A 17595-nucleotide genomic window follows, 5' to 3' on the forward strand; every position below is an offset into this window, starting at 1 on the left:
AGACAGTCCCTGTCCCCAGGGGTTTACAATCTAAGTTTAAGACAAGAGACAGCAGAGGGGAGGGGAGGTGTAAGTAAACAACGAGGCAATAGCTCTCATTAAGATTGCAGAGACTTTGGCGGGTCCATTGGGTAGCGTTCACGTATTGTATGCTTGCTACTTTCCTGACAACAGGTACAAACAAGGGGCCAGATTCTCATCTGCTAGAATGGTTTAGCACCAGAGTTACAGCGGCGTAAACAACAGCAGTCTTGCCCACGATCCCTAGGCTTGGGAGTTTATCATTTGAAAGGAGAAGGATAGAGGAAGGGTGAGCTGCAACAAAAAAATGGCAGCTAATGCAGCAGTGATGTTTAGCGTCTCTTAATAGCTCATCTATTTAAACAAGCTACGCTACATTATTCACAATCCTCTGGGGGGCGGAGATTGAGCTTCCCAGTCCTCATGGGAACCACTATCTGTTTTCTATGGAAACCAAACGAGTATTAAGGACCCTTGGAGCATTCACTCCTGTGGCAGCTCTGCCCTGTCTCATACAGGGCCTTGGGCAATCACTAGAACTGAATACTTTGCAGGGAGTCATACCGTAAACTCCAGCCTTCCCCAGCTGCCAGAGCTCCTAGTGTTTGGAGTGTGCAGATACAGTCTCATTACGGACAGAGAAGACCCCGGAGAACTCCCAAGATGCTGGGGTTGTTGGAGCTTGCAGGTGAATGATTCATTTCTCCATCTAAACTGCACTCTGGTTTCTGAAGGCGAGTCATCAGCAGGGTTTATTTGGCGGGTGCTCCCATCAGAGCAGAGGCGGGGCTGCTGTCGCATTCATTGGCCACAGTGAAATGCCTCGGGTGAAGCAGTGCGGCTCTATGAGGTCTGCAGGATTGGGCTCCTGATCAGCCATGCCCTTTGGATGCTGAAGGGTCAGGACATGAACAGCTCAGTGGCCAGGCCAGAGAACAGGCACTCACACAGGCCGGAAGGGCCACCACTCCAGTTATGAGGAGTTGGTCCACGTGGTCTTGCACTGAAACTCATGTAAGACCCTGTGCGTGGCTAGGGACTATAGGCACCGCTGTGTAGAGAACAAGGAATATTAGCCACTCCACTGCTAGTGACAGACAGGCAGGGAAATGATCCTGCCCTGGAGTAGCTACAAACAAAAAATTGCATCACCTTAAGGGCTGCATAGGTGCCCTCAGTAAGGGCCCAGGCTCATCAGTGGAGAGTGCGGAGGGGTAAATGGGGGGCATTGCCCCCCTAAACTATACGAGGCAGAGGCATTCACCTCCTACTTCCTCCCAGTGGGAGGGAGAGGTGACGCCAGGAGCTAGATACCCAGCCCCTGTGATGAAAGGGACACTGATCCGCAGGCACAAGGCACCTGGGGAGGAGTTGCTCCCCACCAACCCTCTTGGTGGGGCACAGAGGAACTTGGGGGAGGGCGTGAGCGGGTTATACAGGGCACTTACCTGTCTGGTCAGTTTCCCTACATGGGCAGGGCTGTGTTGAAGGGGAGAACAGAAGAGCGGTGACCATTCCTTTTCAGTGAGCAGACTAGAGTCAGGCAGCTGCAGCTTCCCAAACCAGGCGAGTGCTCAGCTGCAAGTCCCAGCTGGGAGGGGGCTGGGGAGAGAGGGTTGCTGCTGGGCTGGGGGGAGCTCTGAAGTTGGCTGTACTCCAGGGGAAGAAGCCTGGAGCACACCTTATTATTGCCAGGCAGCAGCTCCGTGCACTGTTTAGAGCACTATAGGAACCATGTAATTCAGGAAGCCATGGGCACGTCCTCTGTAACTCATGCTGCTGCTGGCGTGGTGAATGATGGACATACATCATGTGTTCAACATGACTATCCAGATTCCTGTCTGCAAAGGTTTTTTTAAATTTTTTCCTCTGCCTGTCCCTCATTCCCCAGCCCAGAATGGATTAAACCCCATAGCCACACTCTGTTCAGGCACTTTCTTCAGGGACGCTCCAAAGCTGCTTCCCCACCCCGCACTACCTGCCCCCATCACTCCATGGGGGAGGGTGGGGAAGGGTCATTGTGCAGGGAGCTGCCCTCCCCCTGTCCACCCAACCCCCATGCATTCAGATGCGCCCCCAGCACCCAGACTCACCCTGCTGTGCCCCAACGACCTTCATCTGGACCCCCCTCCCCACGGAGTCATAGAATATCAGGGTTGGAGGGAACCTCAGGAGGTCATCTAGTCCAACCCCATGCTCAAAGCAGGACCAATCCCCAAATTGGCCCCAGATCCCTAAATGGCCCCCTCAAGGATTGAACTCACAACCCTGGGTCTAGCAGGCCAATGCTCAAACCACTGAGCTATCCCTCCCCCCCATTCCCATTCCTATTCCCATTCCCCCTGCACCTGGAATCCCCCAACAAGCCCCTATGCATCCAGATCTCCCCTCCTCTGGGCACCCCACCGAGCAGCCCACACCCGGATTGCCCAGGGGGCTGGGGTAGGTATAGCTCTGTTGCTCAGGCGTGTGGATTTTTCACACCCCTGAGCGAAGTAGCTATACCACAGTAAATGGGTAGTGTAGACCTGGCCAAACACGCCTATTTATTTCAGGAGGAATTACATCAAACACCTTCATGCAGAAGTCAAACTACACCTATGCCCAGGCTCGGTATCAAGAGCCCAGCGGTAGCTTTCCCGACAGCCGGCGAGAGGGGAAAGGGGATTACTGCTTCTTGGACTTCCGTTTCTTGCCACAGATGAAGTTCTGGTGGGCAGAGTAGCCCATCTTGGAGCCAATCGACCCCCAGGCCATGCTGCCTGCTTTAGCCCCTGGAACGAACAAAGGCTAGGGAATAGCCAGCGCAGACCCCAGTCAATCCAGCGGTGGACCGGGAACAGATCCAACGCCTGCACTGTCCAGGAGAGAAGCCAGCCTGGACTGTCGATATATTAGGGAGAGTCACAGGGTCCCAATCTAACCTCACCTGTTTCACGAGCGGGTGTCACGACTCCTGGCTTCTGTTCCTGGCTCCACTGTACAAGACCTGGGGCAAGTGACTGCCACTCTCTCTGCTTCCCCTCCCACCCTCTGCCTTGGCTATTTAGAACAGTAACTCCCTGGGCAGGGGGTCTCTCACTATACCGGTGCCACACGTAGCAAGAGGGGAGTTTGGTCTCAGTTGGGACCTCTAGTACTAAAAGCCCCCGTCCCAAGTGCCATGACTCCTAGCCCCCTGCTCTTTTTACAAAACACCCCCCATCCTAGCGATCCAGAGGGAAAGAGGCAAATGAAAGGGGAATAAGCTCTTTAAAAGCCCACACTGGGTTTGAAGTGTTCCTTGCACAGGGCATGTCATAAATATAAAGGGAAGGCTAACCACCTTTAAATCCCTCCTGGCCAGAGGAAAAACCCTTTCACCTGTAAAGGGTTAAGAAGCTAGGATAACCTCACTGGCACCTGACCAAAATGACCAATGAGGAGACAAGATACTTTCAAAGCTGGAGGGGGGGAGAAACAAAGGCTCTCTCTGTCTGTGCGTTGCTTTTTGCCGGGATCAGAGTAGGAATGCAGGTCAGAACTCCTGTAAAGGGCTAATAAGCTATCTAGTGAGATATGCGTTAGATTCTGTTTTGTTTAAATGGCTGATAAAATAAGCTGTGCTGGATGGAATGTATATTCCTGTTTTTGTGTCTTTTGGTAACTTCAGGTTTTACCTAGAGGGATCCTCTATGTTTTGAATCTGATTACCCTGTAAGGTATTTACCATCCTGATTTTACAGAGGTGATTCTTTAACTTTTTCTTCAATTAAAAGTCTTCTTTTAAGAACCTGATTGCTTTTTCCTTGTTCTTAAGACCCAAGGGTTTGGGTCCGTGTTCACCTATGCAAATTGGTGAGGATTTTTATCAAGCCTTCCCCCGGAAAGGGGGTGTAGGGTTTGGGAGGATTTGGGGGGGAAAAGACATTTCCAAGCGGGCTCTTTCCTTGTTCTATATTTGTTAAACGCTTGGTGGTGGCAGCAATAAAGTCCAAGGGCAAAAGGTAAAATAGTTTGTACCTTGGGGAAGTTTTAACCTAAGCTGGTAAAAATAAGCTTAGGAGGTTTTTCATGCAGGTCCCCACATCTGTACCCTAGAGTTCAGAGTGGGGAAGCAACCTTGACAGGGCACGTCCCACCTACCGAGGCTCTGGAGCGTGGCCACGACTCCCCCTGCAGGCACGCCGCCTCCCGAACTTATGGCAGACCAACTCATCAACCAGGAACCCACGGACTTGGCTGCTATGCCGGTGGCCTGGAACCCCAATGCACCCACCAGGGCTGGTCCTCCGTACATCAGAGCAACTGGAGCAGAGAGACACAGATTAGATCAGAGGCGTTTCTGTTTCAGCCCCCTTTCGAAGCCCAAACCACCCTGCCCGAGTGAGGTGTTCACCACAGAGGAGGAAGGCCCTGTTTGGTTTACAGGGGGTCATATAGCACGTTAAGAACTGTCTGCAGCATTAGACTTCAGTTGCTCTCCCCTCCCATCCGTGCCTTGTGCTGTGAGAACTAACAAACTCAGCACATACACATGCTCACTCTGCTACAAAACCATCTACTATTACTCTGGGCTGTATGGATGGGACTGCTACAGAGTCATGCACCTTTTCCTCTGCCCCCTCCCTCCCACGCCCCCGGCCTCCATTGGGGAGGGGCGTTAATAACTCACCTCCGCCCACGACCAGGTACGAGAGAGCATCTATTAATGTGCAGCCATCCTCCTCTTCATCATCTAAGGAGATGGGCAGAGAAACAGTTTGAGCATTACTGGGACTTCTGGGTTAGAGAGGACATGTGAGAGGGGGGCATTTGAGTTTTAATGTTTGCTTATTTTTGCACATCCAAAATAAGAAGGGATTCTGGCAGGGGGAGAGGGGCTTGTTTAGGCCACAGTCCTCCAGTTGGATCCATACACGGGAACACGGACATTCAAGCAGAGCCCCTAGTGACTTCTCTGGGAGCAGAGGGTAGTGCCTTAGATTATAAACTATAAGAGGCAGGGGCCTTGTCTCTGTGTTTTCCTGGATGAAGCAGTGATCTGGGTGCTGACCCATCGGGCCTTCCAGCCAGAAAAGGCTACAGTTAAAGGTGGGCTCAGATCCTGTAACTCTTGTGCGTATTTATCACAACACAGCCTTTAATACCACAAATAACACAGTAGCGTACGACTCCCCCCTGGCCCCCTCCCAATCTTATCTTTGCGCCAATTCCCTCTGCTCAGGTTTCTGTACTTGCCACACTGGTCCAATCAAAGCCAGGTTTCTCTGGAACTCCCAGAGGTGCATCTAAGCGAGGGCTAGTTCCACCCCCAGGGCCCGATCCAACGCTCAGATCCGTGTGGGTGCAGCAATCCACTGGCAGGATCAGGTCCCAGAGTTCAGCATTTTATGCCCTAGGTTTCACGTATGGCACTGCTCTACAGAAAACTCACAAGAGTATTTTCTCCACCCCTCTTCTTGTGCTCAGAAGGAGATGAGCTGTGATTCGTCACCAAAGAAAAACCATTTAAAAACCAACCAACCAAATGTTTGGGCAGAGGCCAGATCTGGAAAGTCTGAGGAAGCTGGGAGCTCCTGAGAAGAGAAGCCTTAACTAGAAACCTTAGTGCTACTAGGCCACTTATAAGACATCATGCAAGCCTATGAAGCTATAGCGATGATAGTGGCTAGCATACAAGCATCCATCGTGCACACATGGGAGTTTAGGAGTCTGCAGGGAAGAGAGCAAGGCCTGCCCAGGCCATGGGGACTCACCCCTAGGGTAGGGAATGGCAGATTGCAACAAATTGCAAGCTTCCTCTGCCGCCCATGGCAAGGAGAAAGCAGATGCGTGCAGTCACCAGCGCTGTCTGTCGACGTAGCGCCTGGCCCCAGCATGGATTTTGATCTGGGGGGGCAATGGAAATCGGGGGCAAAGCAGATTTTGATTTGGGGGGGCAATGGAAATAAGCAAAAATAAATATACCTATAAACTTGTCAGCAGAGCCACTGGACAGAACCAGACACACCAGGAGGAGAAGCTGGGATTGCCACCACATGGCACCCGAGTGGGGTTTTCTTCCTGATAGGCACCTGCAGGTATAAAAGTGACACCATCCCTCTGCCCTGCTACCATTCCACTGCCTGCAGGTCAATTGGGAGAGGGAGGGGTGTGCGCGCACCATTGCCCTCTGCTGGAGATGACAGGTAAACTCTAACCTTCCCCAAAGGGTCCCCAGCCCCTCACCTCTCAGAAGGGTATTCCACAGAAGATACCACAAACACAGTGGAAAAACAAGCTGTCCATTCCCCAGGATTTGGGGCTGTACCCCTTTCAGGAGGCTGATTTGTCTTGCGTACCCCAGGTTTCACCTCACTTAAAAACTACTTGCTTATAAAATCAGACATAAAAATACAGAAGAGTCACAGCCACTCTGTTACTGACAAATTGCTGACTTTCATTTTTACCATATAATTATAAAATAAATCGATTGGAATACAAATATTGTATGTACATTTCAGTGTGATACTGTTTGTCATGCGTGAGTCTTGTCTGAAGCCTGAGCCCCAGGGCTGAAGCACGTAACTTAGCTTCACGGGGTCCCCTGTGGCATGGAATGTGGGGCAACTGCCCTGCTTATCACCCCCTAATGCCAGCCCTGCACTTGCAACTCCCCTAAACCTGTCCCGTGACCCCCCTTGGGGGCTGCATCTCCCCCAGTTGAGAAACATTGATCGAGATGATTGAGTGCTCCCTGGAATACCTCTTGAGTACCCCAGGGGCACCCACGCCCCGGTTGAGAACCACTGATCTAGCCTCCAGCACATTGCAGGCGACGGAACCTCACCCACCTACCCCTTTAATGGACCAGATCCCCCAACCTCTGGCTGTGCTATGGAATTCCTCAAATCATGATTTAAAAACTTCAAGTTTCAGAGAATCCACCATTTATTCAAGTTTGAACCGGCAAGTGACCCATGCCCCATGCTGCAGAGGAAGGCAAAACAAAAAACAAAAACAAAACCCCAGGTCTCTGCCAACCTGCTCCAGGGGAAAATTCCTTCCCAACCCGAAATGTCACTTCTACGAGTTTAAAATCCTAAATTCTCTGCTCAGTCCACAGTCTCTCTCTCCAGCTCAATGCGATTACCTTGCATTTACCCCATTACTAAGCAGAGAGCTTGCGCCTCCTTCTTACCTTGCACAGCTATACCCAGTGGAGCCGAGGACAAGCCACCACCTCCCTGCAGATAAGGGGCAGAGCTGCTACAGGACACAAGCCAGTCAGCTGCCCCTTTTTATCCCTATCCCTTTGCTCCACCCAAGCTGGGATGGTCCCCTGTGCAATTCCCCTGCTCGTACCCTGAGGCTGTCTCATTTCTCCTAGTTTGATTTCTCTCATCGACAGGCTCTGCTAGAAGCACAGAAATGAGTCTAGGAAACTGAAACTTAAGCTTAAAGGGACCTCACGCATTTAAAAAGCACACGTCTACTTACAAACATTTTACCTCCTATGGTACAAGCCACGGTCACTAGCACTGGGCGAGAACATCTCCTCCTTACCCCCCCTTACTTCCAGTTTGTTCCTTTTGGACCTGGCAGCTTCCACTTCCCCCTTTCGCACCTGATCCTGCAAACTTTTACCCTCGCACATCAGTGTATGACAGTCTGTCCGTCCCCCAGAACTGGACACCCTAACAACTGTTGGGGTGGAGGCTCCAGCCACAGCTACTCGAATGGCTGCAAAAGCTGCCTCCCAACTCAGCAGTGGGAGCTGCCCCTCCAGCCCCAGTGCTGGCAGCTGGGAGCGTCCCTTCTCCAAACCAGCAGCAGCGTTTGGCTGTCTCTGCAGACAAACTTCTGGGGGGACCTGCAGTTGCGGGGGGGGGGAATCATTGTAATACTTGTAAACAGCGTAGGGTGACCAGACAAAATCGGGATGGGGTGGGGGGTAATAGGAGCCTATATAAGAAAAAGACCCAAAAATCAGGACTGCCCCTATAAAATCGGGACATCTGGTCACCCTAAACCAGCATCCGCGTGATATGGCGTCGCTGGGGTGATGCACAGTCAGCCTGTCGCGCTGTCTCTGCAGGCTACGGTCCCTCTACGGCGTGCGCCTGCCCGGCCCTGCCCGCTGCGCTCAGGGCCCGGGGTGAGGGGAGGAGCTCGGGGCTCCTCCAGCCCCAGGGCGCGGAGAGGAGAGATGCCTCGGCCCCGGCCCCGGGGCTGCAGCGAGGCCCGATGTCTCTCCCCCGGCCCCAGCCCCAGCCCCAAGGCTGCAGCGGGGCCCGATGTCTGTCCCCCGGCCCCAAGGCTGCAGCGGGGCCAGATGTCTGTCCCCCGGCCCCGGGGCTGCAGCGGGGCCCGATGTCTGTCCCCCGGCCCCGGGGCTGCAGCGGGGCCCGATGTCTGTCCCCCGGCCCCGGGGCTGCAGCGGGGCCCGATGTCTCTCCCCCGGCCCCAGCCCTGGGGCTGCAGCGGGGCCAGATGTCTGTCCCCCGGCCCCGGGGCTGCAGCGGGGCCCGATGTCTGTCCCCCGGCCCCAAGGCTGCAGCGGGGCCCGATGTCTGTCCCCCGGCCCTGGGGCTGCAGCGGGGCCAGATGTCTCTCCCCCGGCCCCGGGGCTGCAGGGGGGCCCGATGTCTCTCCCCCGGCCCCAGCCCTGGGGCTGCAGCGGGGCCCGATGTCTCTCCCCCGGCCCCGGGGCTGCAGCGGGGCCCGATGTCTCTCCCCCGGCCCCGGGGCTGCAGGGGGGCCCGATGTCTCTCCCCCGGCCCCAGCCCTGGGGCTGCAGCGGGGCCAGATGTCTCTCCCCCCACAAGCCCCGGGGCTGCAGCGGGGCCAGATGTCTCTCCCCCCACAAGCCCCGGGGCTGCAGCGGGGCCAGATGTCTCTCCCCCCACAAGCCCCGGGGCTGCAGGGGGCCAGATGTCTCTCCCCGCACAACCCTGAGACTACAGCAGGGCCAGATGCCTCCACCCCCCCAACCCTGGGGCTGTGGCGGGAGGGGGGAGAGAGACCTCCCCCAGCCCGGGGGCTGCTGCAGCTAGGAAGAGAGCTGGGGGGAGTCCTCTCTCTCCGACTGGGAATTGGTCCTGCTTCGAGCAGGGGGTTGGACTAGATGACCTTCTGGGGTCCCTTCCAACCCTGAGATTCTATGATTCTCTCCCCGCCGCAGCCCCGAGCAGCCTGCACCCCAAACCCCTTATCCCTGGCCCCACCCCAGAGCCCGCACCCCCAGCCGGAGCCCTCGCCCTCTGCACCCCAGCCCAAACCCCTCGGCCCCACCCCCACCACAAATCACCTCCATGTTGGTGCACATAACAGCATTCATTCCACACACGGATGGGAAAAATTAGAGGGAACATTGTCTGCAGGGTCACTTTAACTAATGGCTTTTCTTTTCCTCAGGCATCAGATGACAGTATTGACCCAGGTGCCTTTTGTCCACTGCTGAGCTGGGGAAGAAAGACAAGGTGGGTGGCAGGGGGGGGGATCTTTTATTGGACCTGGCTGTCTGTTGATGAGAGAGACCAGCTTTTGAGCTTATTCAGAACTCTGGGAAAGGTACTCAGGGGGTGTCAGCTCCATAAAAGGCAGAACTAGAAGTAGCTAACTCCTATTTCAAGGGACCATTCAAGGTGAAGTGGCCAGTTAACCCCTCTACAGTCATAGGACAACATTATGAATTTAAGCTCCCATTCATAACTTCTCTAGTCATTAAAAATCATGGATTTAAAGTCACTGGATTTATGGTTTATTACAACAATCGGTAACCCACTAACCCCTCTTTTTTGTCCGATGACTGGAGACTGGACAGAGCTGTACTGTGCAGTAAACTCTCTCAGGGTGGTTAAGCCCTGAAACAAATTGCCTAGGGAGGTTTCAGAATCTCCATCATTGGAGGTTTTTAAGAACAGGTTAGACAAACACCTGTCAGAGATGGTCTAGTTATTACGTAGTGCTTCCTTGAGTGCAGGAGACTGGATTCGATGACCTATTGATGTCCCTTCCAGTCCTACACGTCTCTGATTCTCTCCTGACCCTGGATCCCAGCTCTTTTCCACCTGGCTTCATTGCATCTGTGGACTGTAAGAGCAGGAGACATGGAGGCACATGGTGGGCTCCACACAACCATCCCAAGACAACTCCAAACCAGACAGACAGACAGGTCCAGATTCAGCTGGTCTGGGAAGGACATGTCGTGCTCGTGAGCGCACATGACCTGATGTGACAGATACAATGGACACATGGAACCATCAAAATCTATTGCATCAACTTGGTGTTACAGGTATATTTATTGCCTAGTGTCAAGGTTCCTTCCCCACTCTGAACTCTGGGGTACAGATGTGGGGACCTGCATGAAAGACTCCCTAAGTTTATTTCTACCAGTTTAGGTTAAAACTTCCCCAAGACACAAAATTCCTCGTATCTGGGATTCAGTATGCTGCCACCACCAAGCAATTTAACAAACAATCAGGGAAGAGACCACTTGGAGACGTCTTCCCCCAAAATATCCCCCTAAGCCTTACACCCCCTTTCCTGGGGAGGCTTGAGAAAAAACAAGATGAGCACAGACCAGCCTTGGGTTTTTAGGGTCCTAAAAACCCAATCAGATTCTTAAAAAACATAACTTTATTAAAAGAACAAAAAAAGATAAAAACAACTCTGTAAGATTAGAATGGAAGATAATCTCACAGGCAGTCAGATTCAAAACATAGAGAATCCCTCTAGGCCAAACCTTAAGTTACAAAAGGACACAAAAACAGAGATACACATTCCCTCGAGCACAGCGAATTTCATAAGCCAAAAACAAAAGAAAATCTAACGCATTTTCTAGCTAGATTACTTACTAACTCTATAGGAGTTGGATTGCTTCCTTTCTTGATCTGCCTCCGGGAGAGGCATCACACAGACAGACAAATCCTTTCTCCCCCCACTCTCCCTTATTGGTCATTTTGGACAGGTGCCAGCCAGGTTACTTGAGCTTCTTAACCCTTTACAGGTAAGAGGATTTTGTCTTTGGCCAGGACGGATTTTATAGCACTGTATATAGAAAGGTGATTACCCTTCCCTTTATATTTATGACAGCTAGTGATTAGATTCCTGATTCAATGGGGGAGTTACAAGGTTTCCCTGGGGGGCCGGGGAAGAATAATGTCAATCCCTAAAGCAGGTTACAAGTCTGGAGAAGTTTGGTCCTGGGGAAGTTGCATAGACTGTTTTGACCTCGCTTATGCGGCCTAGCAAACAAAGAACTGAAAATGGTATAAAACAATCACCCTGATGCAGACAGAAGGGGCACTCTCAGATCTGAGCTAAGGACCAACATGAAGCTGTGATCAAGAGAGACAGACCCTGCAGAAAGGGTCTGAAGTATTTTAATCTCCATGGGGAAGATATGCCACTGCCTGGTAAGCTAGACCTGCAAATAAATGCTTGCTTTCCTGGTATGTTTTCTCTGAAATCATCATCTCCTTTCTCTGAAATGCTTCTGAATAAACAGTACTTTGTTCTAGAACTGGCTGGTCCCTGGCTGACCTTGTCACTGCCTCTGAGAGAACAGGACTGCAGGGGCTGAATTAAAGTCAATTAAAGTGAATTGCAGGTTGCCGCAACCTGCATGCTCCATCTGGAGGGAGTGGGTTGCAGGATCACACCAGGAAAAAGGTGATGGCTGAGGACTAAGTAGGACACCCTTGTCACAGTATTTGGAGTGGCTCACAACTGTGAGTGCCAACCTCAGGGCAGACTGTCAGAAAACGGGGCAGACACCCCTACTTGGTGGTGTGTTCTATAACAAATGTGAGCTCTGGATCACTATCCCAGTCTTATCATGGAGTCACAGACTGTCCCCTTGATTGTCCAGCCTGGATTGTCACCCAGACAAACCAAACTTAGTGATAATGGTCACTTAAACCAAAGTTCACACCACATCAAGTTGCTCCGAGTCCCAAGAGACAGGTCACTTACCGTAGAACAATTGGTACTCAGATCATACACCAAAGACAACGCTAATAGTCAATTCTGTAGTAAACTAACTAAAGATTTATTAGCTAAGAAAAGGAAATGAGCGTTATTGAGAGGTTAAAGTGGGTAAAATATATGTACAGGTGAGTCACCGTCTGTAATTCCAAATGGTGGCAGTGATGTAATAAACTGCCAGTTTCCCAAAAGTCTTGTCAGGGTACCCAGACTCTCTCAGGGGATCTCTGCTTTGTATCTGGTACACTTCCCTGTAAGAGTCCATACGGTCCAGAGCAGAAGGATCTTTCCTAGAATCCATCTTTAAAGCTTTTTCTCACAGAAAACAAGCTGACAGGGACACTACTCATGTGTGTTTTCCTTTGATAAAGGTGAGTGAGGAATGCACTTATTTAGAGTCTCTGACCTCCAGTCATCACACACAATGGCTACTTGCTTTGAAATTAGCCTTTGCTTCATTTGCATTCCACAAAACTCATTTGCATTTGATGGGTTATTTAGTTACGGGGTATACATAGTGTAAATGTTTGTTATTGAATTACAACAGGATACAGATAAGTGGAAACAATGCAAGTAACATTCCACTTGTTTTCATGAAGTTTAAAGACCCTATACACTTCCCCATTTAACGATCACTTTGATCTATACTAATAAACAAGTGAATTGGCCTGAATACCCTCTGACATGACCTGGTCTGCCAGCATCACAGCCCTCAAGAAGGCCACAAAGGGGTCAGAAGTAGAGCTGGGCCATACATTTTCAGTGAATAGTAAATACACCAAAAAATACATTTTTAGGCCACTGAAACGCATCACAAATTCAGGTTGAATTCAGCGAATAGATTTGGCCGGAAAAGAGCTGAAAACATCTAAATGGTTTATTTCTGCCGTTTTAAAACTAAACGTTGCAACTTTTAATTTCAAAACAGTGCTTCGTTTTGAAATTCAGATAATTTGAAAGAAAGAAAGAAAGAAATTTTTTAAAAGGGTGAAAAACACCCTAAATGAAAAAGGTTCAAAGCAAACCGAAAATATTTTTTCCACCTGGATTTTTTGATTCAAACCCCAAACTAAAACAACTCAGTTATTTGTTCTGTTCCAGTCACAGGTGCAGTTATCTTGGGAACTGAGACAGCTGAGTCCTTTTCTCTTCTTCATGGAGAAAGACTTGACTTTCTTCTGGCATTAATCTCTGGATGGAGGTATCCCAGCCCCTCCATCAAGAACCTGAACTAGCTCTCATCTGTGGGTTAGTCCATAACCTGTCCTGTGTCCTCCTGGACACCAGACCAAATGGCCCCAAGAGAAACTAGGTCTAAAACAGTTTTTGTACTTGGCTGGTTCAAGGTATGCTTTTTAACTGATCGTTCTATCAGTACAACCTCTAGTGTAGAAGCAGGTATAAGTGTATTTCTACCAGAACAACATTCCTCTTTCCGAGCACCAATAAGCTCTACTAGTATAAGACACCTTTATGCTGGTATAACTGCATCCACACTGGAGGTGAGCAGGGATTGTATCATTTTAACTGTCCTGGTATAATACACCTTGTACATTGACAAGGCCTATGTGACCTTCTCTCTTCACCAGCTATAAGAATTTTCGTGTAGCTCAAGCAGTAGAGGGCTGTCATTTAGAGCTGACAACACCAGGGTCCTAGTCCCCACGCTGGAAAGCATGAGAGTCATGCCTCAGCCCATCTTCCTCCTTTAAAGAACAGGCCTTCACCACTTGAGAGATGGATCTTCTTTCGGGGTTAGGATTCCACCCAGCAGAGGGCAGCATAGTATTTCCTTGCCTCGTTTCACGCTCTGTTAGACCGCTTTACGTTATTTTACCATTTGCTGTGATGATTCTGAAATGAGCTCTTTCCTCATTCACAGCAGGATGCAAGCTTGAATTCATGTTCTACAGAGAGCAATGATGGCTCTGCAGGAATAATGCAGAGTGCAGGCTGTATTTGCAAAGTATCTTGGGAACCCAGATTTCCAGGTCTTTTATTCCCTTGACTGCCGTCACTAAAAAACTATTTTGGCTTTTAGAGGATCATTAATCTCAGCCTTTCTTTGAAGGTATGAGTTTTGTATTTGTCACAGAACATACGGGTGAGTTGACAAGTTTTGTGGGTTTTTTTCCTTTTTCATAGCAAACATTTTCCCCAGACCTAGTAATTTTGGCGTATTATGGTAGAAACTGAAGGGATCCAAAGGTAAGTAGCTAAGGAATTGTTTTGGAGGCCTGGACAGACTCAATCGGTTTATAAGAGATATAGGCTGTTTAGATTGCAGAGGAGATAACTAAAAGGGGATATATCTGAAAAGACATGTATCTCCAGAGTCAATACAGATTTACATCTGGGTAGCAGATCAGAATCTGTACCTAACTATTTTGACTTAACTGGAGTTACTTCAGATTTACCCCAGTGTAACTGAGATCAGAATCTGCTCGTTACTCAGCTAGCTTCAGTGGAGTCATTTCAGATTTACCCTAGCATAACAGACTAGAATCTCTCCCTAAAATTTGGAAATGTCTAGGTTATCCTTTGGAAACGAGACATTTTCTATAGGTTCTACATTAAACACACAAACCTGTTCAAAAGTCCCTGTACAATTGACAGACTGTGACGCCAAGGCTATATTTTGGAAGGAGTTTAAGGAAGTTAGGTGCCCAACTCCCAGTGAAGTTCAATGGGATTTGGCACCTAACTCTCTTAGGTTCCTTTAAACATCGCAGCCCAAATACATCTGTGGCATACACTCCGTGGAGCATGCTATTTGCCCAATAATTAGTAAATGCACCTGTACAGACATGTATGAGAGGCAGAATTTATTGAGGCCGATGGTTGTAATTCATGAAAGGGTCCCAATTATGAATTGGCTATATCAGATGGTAAATCCAGGTAAATCAACAGCAACCAGCAAGCCTAGCTTCCTTGGTCCCTGCTAGGACTTCCTATGGGTAGATCACAGTGGTAGTTTGGGTAAACTGGAAAGTCCAGCTGCAAGTGGTGACCACGAACTTGCTTGGTTTTGTTCTGCTGATGCCCGTGGTGCTGTTACTTAGGCGTTTAAGTCCTGGGAGGGAGTTCCCCGAGACCATTTTCATAGGGCCTGACCTCCTCCTCTTCAACCATCCAGTTGGACTCAGCCAGGAGAAGGCCAACTGACATTTCTCCATCACCTTCTTCTTCGCCTGCAAGGTGAAGTAGTTAAGGATATCTTCCGAGGTCCGCTTCACACTGAAAGCGCAGGACTGAAGGTAGTTCTTGGTGGCCAATTTCCATTTCTGTGCCCTGTCCTCAGCTTGGTATTTCTCAGCCTCTGCCGCTAACTTCTGTATCTCCTCTCTGCTCAGTCGCCCCTTGTTGGCAGTCACAGCAATGGGGTTGGCATTGCCGGCGACTTTGTCCAGGGCAAACACAGTCAGGATACCATCTGCGTTAATATAGAAGGTCGCCTCCACCAAGACCATGCCACGGGGGGCGGGGGAAATGCCATTCAAAAGGAAATGGCCAAGCAGGTGGTTCTCCTTGGCAGTAGCTCTCTCCCCTTCATAGGCATGGATGAGCAGGTCAGGCTGATGGTCATCGAAGGTGGTGAAGGTCCGAGTTACCACCGTGGGGATGGCAGTGTTGCGTCTGATCAGGGTGTGCATCTTCCCTGCGTCTGTCTCAATTCCCAGAGACATGGACACCACATCCAGGGCAAGCAGGCCCCTTGTGACCTCTGACCTCTCTCCGATCAGGATGGCGGCTTGAACAGCGGCCCCATAGGCAACAGCTTCATCCGGGTTCAGGCTTTTGTTCAGCTGCCGGCTGCCGAAGAAATCCTGCAGCAGCTCCTGGATCTTGGGGATGCGGGTGGAGGCGCCCACCAGAACTACATCATGGATCTGGGCCTGGCTCAGCTTTGCATCCTGCAGCGCCCTCTCCACGGGCTTCAGGGTCCCTCGGAAGAGGTCAGCACACAGCTCCTCGAACTGGGCCCGGGTGATGTCTGCGTGGAAATCGATCCCTTTGTACAGGCAGTACAAGTCGATACTGGCTTTGATGTTGGAGGACAGGGTGCGCTTGGCTGCCTCGCAGGCCCTCCTGAGCCTCCACACGGCCTTTCTGTCCTTGCTGATGTTCTCCTGATGTTTCTTTAGGAATTCGTCTATGAAGAAGCTCACCAGGCAGTTGTCAAAATCATCCCCTCCCAGATGGGTGTCCCCAGAGGTGGCCTTCACCTCGAGGATGCCCCCGTCAATGGTGAGGACGGAGACATTGAAGGTTCCTCCACCCAGGTCAAAGATAAGCACATTGTGTTCTCCATTGCTAGGGTTGTCTAGGCTGTAGGCGAGGGCGGCGGCTGTAGTCTCACTGAGGATCCTCAGCACATTGAGGCCGGCGATTGCCCCAGCATCTTTGGTGGCCTGGCGCTGGGAGTCATTGAAGTGGGCTGGTACAGTAACAATGGCATGGGTGATGGGATGGCCCAGGTAGTCCTCAGCCATCTCCTTCAAGTTACCCAGCACCATAGCAGAAATCTCCTCTGGGTAGAAAACCTTCTCCTTTCCCTTGTATGACACCTGCACCTGGGGCTTCCCTTCAGCTTTCACTATCTGGAAGGGCCAGAACTCCGCATCTGCCTGCACAACAGGGTCCTCAGATGTTCGGCCAATCAAGCGCTTGGCACTGAATATGATGTTAGGAGAGTTGAGGGCTGCCTGGTTCTTTGCCTCATCCCCTATCAACCTCCCTGTCTCAGTGAAGGCAACACAGCTGGGCGTGGTGCGGATGCCCTGGTTGTTGCCAATTATTTCCACCTTGCCGTCTCGGAAGAGGCCCACGCAGGATTTAGTGGTGCCCAAGTCAATACCAATTGCTGGGTGTTTCAGAGCAGGCTTGGGTGAATTCTTCTCCATGACGTTACACTCTGCCCAAGAGGGATTCTCTTCATAGGCTGGTAACCTCTCATAAAGTTCCCCTCAGCAGAGCTGGTGGTAAGCCCTTCTTTGATTCAGGTTTCCCTCAACAGGGCGAGTAACCTCAGGGCGAGTGCATCAGGTTCTCCTCAGCAGGGCTGGTGGTACCCCACTCCCTGGGTCCCTTCCCACTCAGCTGTGCTGGGAGTGGCAGCTCTTCCTCCTGCTGCCTCTCTTGATCAATGCAGTCTGCAGCCCCTGCATACGCCTTGATGACCTCACAACAGACATGTCACAATACAGTTGAAGGCCTTCAGCCAATAACAGCAGAAACTATGTCCACTTTACCTACCATGGAGTGTTCTCTTGATTATCTTAACAACCATCCCATCACGAGGGTTGGCATATGATCATGATGAGGTGGGAAAGTGGGTTGCTCAAGTCCCTAAATCCTAACTCAATTCCTTAACAAGACCAGCTTTCCAGAAATAAATCCAGACTAGCCCCCAGATTGAAACGTGTCGATCAAAGCATCATAAGCAAGTAGCTCAGCACTTTCTGAAAACCAGGCCCCTTTAAGGTTCCTCAAGTTGTGCACCTCACTAGTCACTTTTGAAAGACTTGATCTAGGGTTTTAATACTCATACTCTTGAGAGAAATGCCATGGGATCTTTTCAACCAGACACATTCCAGTCTGGAGGTCAGAGTATTAGGATGA

General features: G+C 50.6%; 1 protein-coding gene and 1 pseudogene across 2 annotated transcripts in view; both read right to left on the bottom strand.

The window, feature by feature from the left end:
* The window catches only part of LOC311533129, a 74160-nt gene extending 66871 nt beyond the window's left edge, over window positions 1–7289 (bottom strand). Inside the window, exons 1-4 of the mRNA XM_084652277.1 lie at window positions 7184–7289; window positions 5971–6077; window positions 4676–4738; window positions 4147–4308 (exon numbers count right to left, since the gene is read on the bottom strand). Coding sequence (XP_084508403.1) covers window positions 4147–4308; window positions 4676–4738; window positions 5971–6043 — 298 coding nt within the window. The 5' untranslated portion in view covers window positions 6044–6077; window positions 7184–7289. The remainder of the gene's footprint in view (window positions 1–4146; window positions 4309–4675; window positions 4739–5970; window positions 6078–7183) is intronic.
* A 7635-nt stretch (window positions 7290–14924) lies between these two features.
* LOC311510237 (heat shock 70 kDa protein 1A pseudogene) lies at window positions 14925–17291 on the bottom strand (annotated as a pseudogene). The gene has a single exon. The product of its transcript is annotated as a heat shock 70 kDa protein 1A pseudogene (transcript).
* Window positions 17292–17595: the final 304 nt, after the last annotated feature.

The sequence above is a fragment of the Lepidochelys olivacea genome, assembly GCF_965140295.1.
Source record: "Lepidochelys olivacea isolate rLepOli2 genome assembly, chromosome: 19".
In the NCBI taxonomy this organism is placed as follows: domain Eukaryota; kingdom Metazoa; phylum Chordata; order Testudines; family Cheloniidae; genus Lepidochelys; species Lepidochelys olivacea.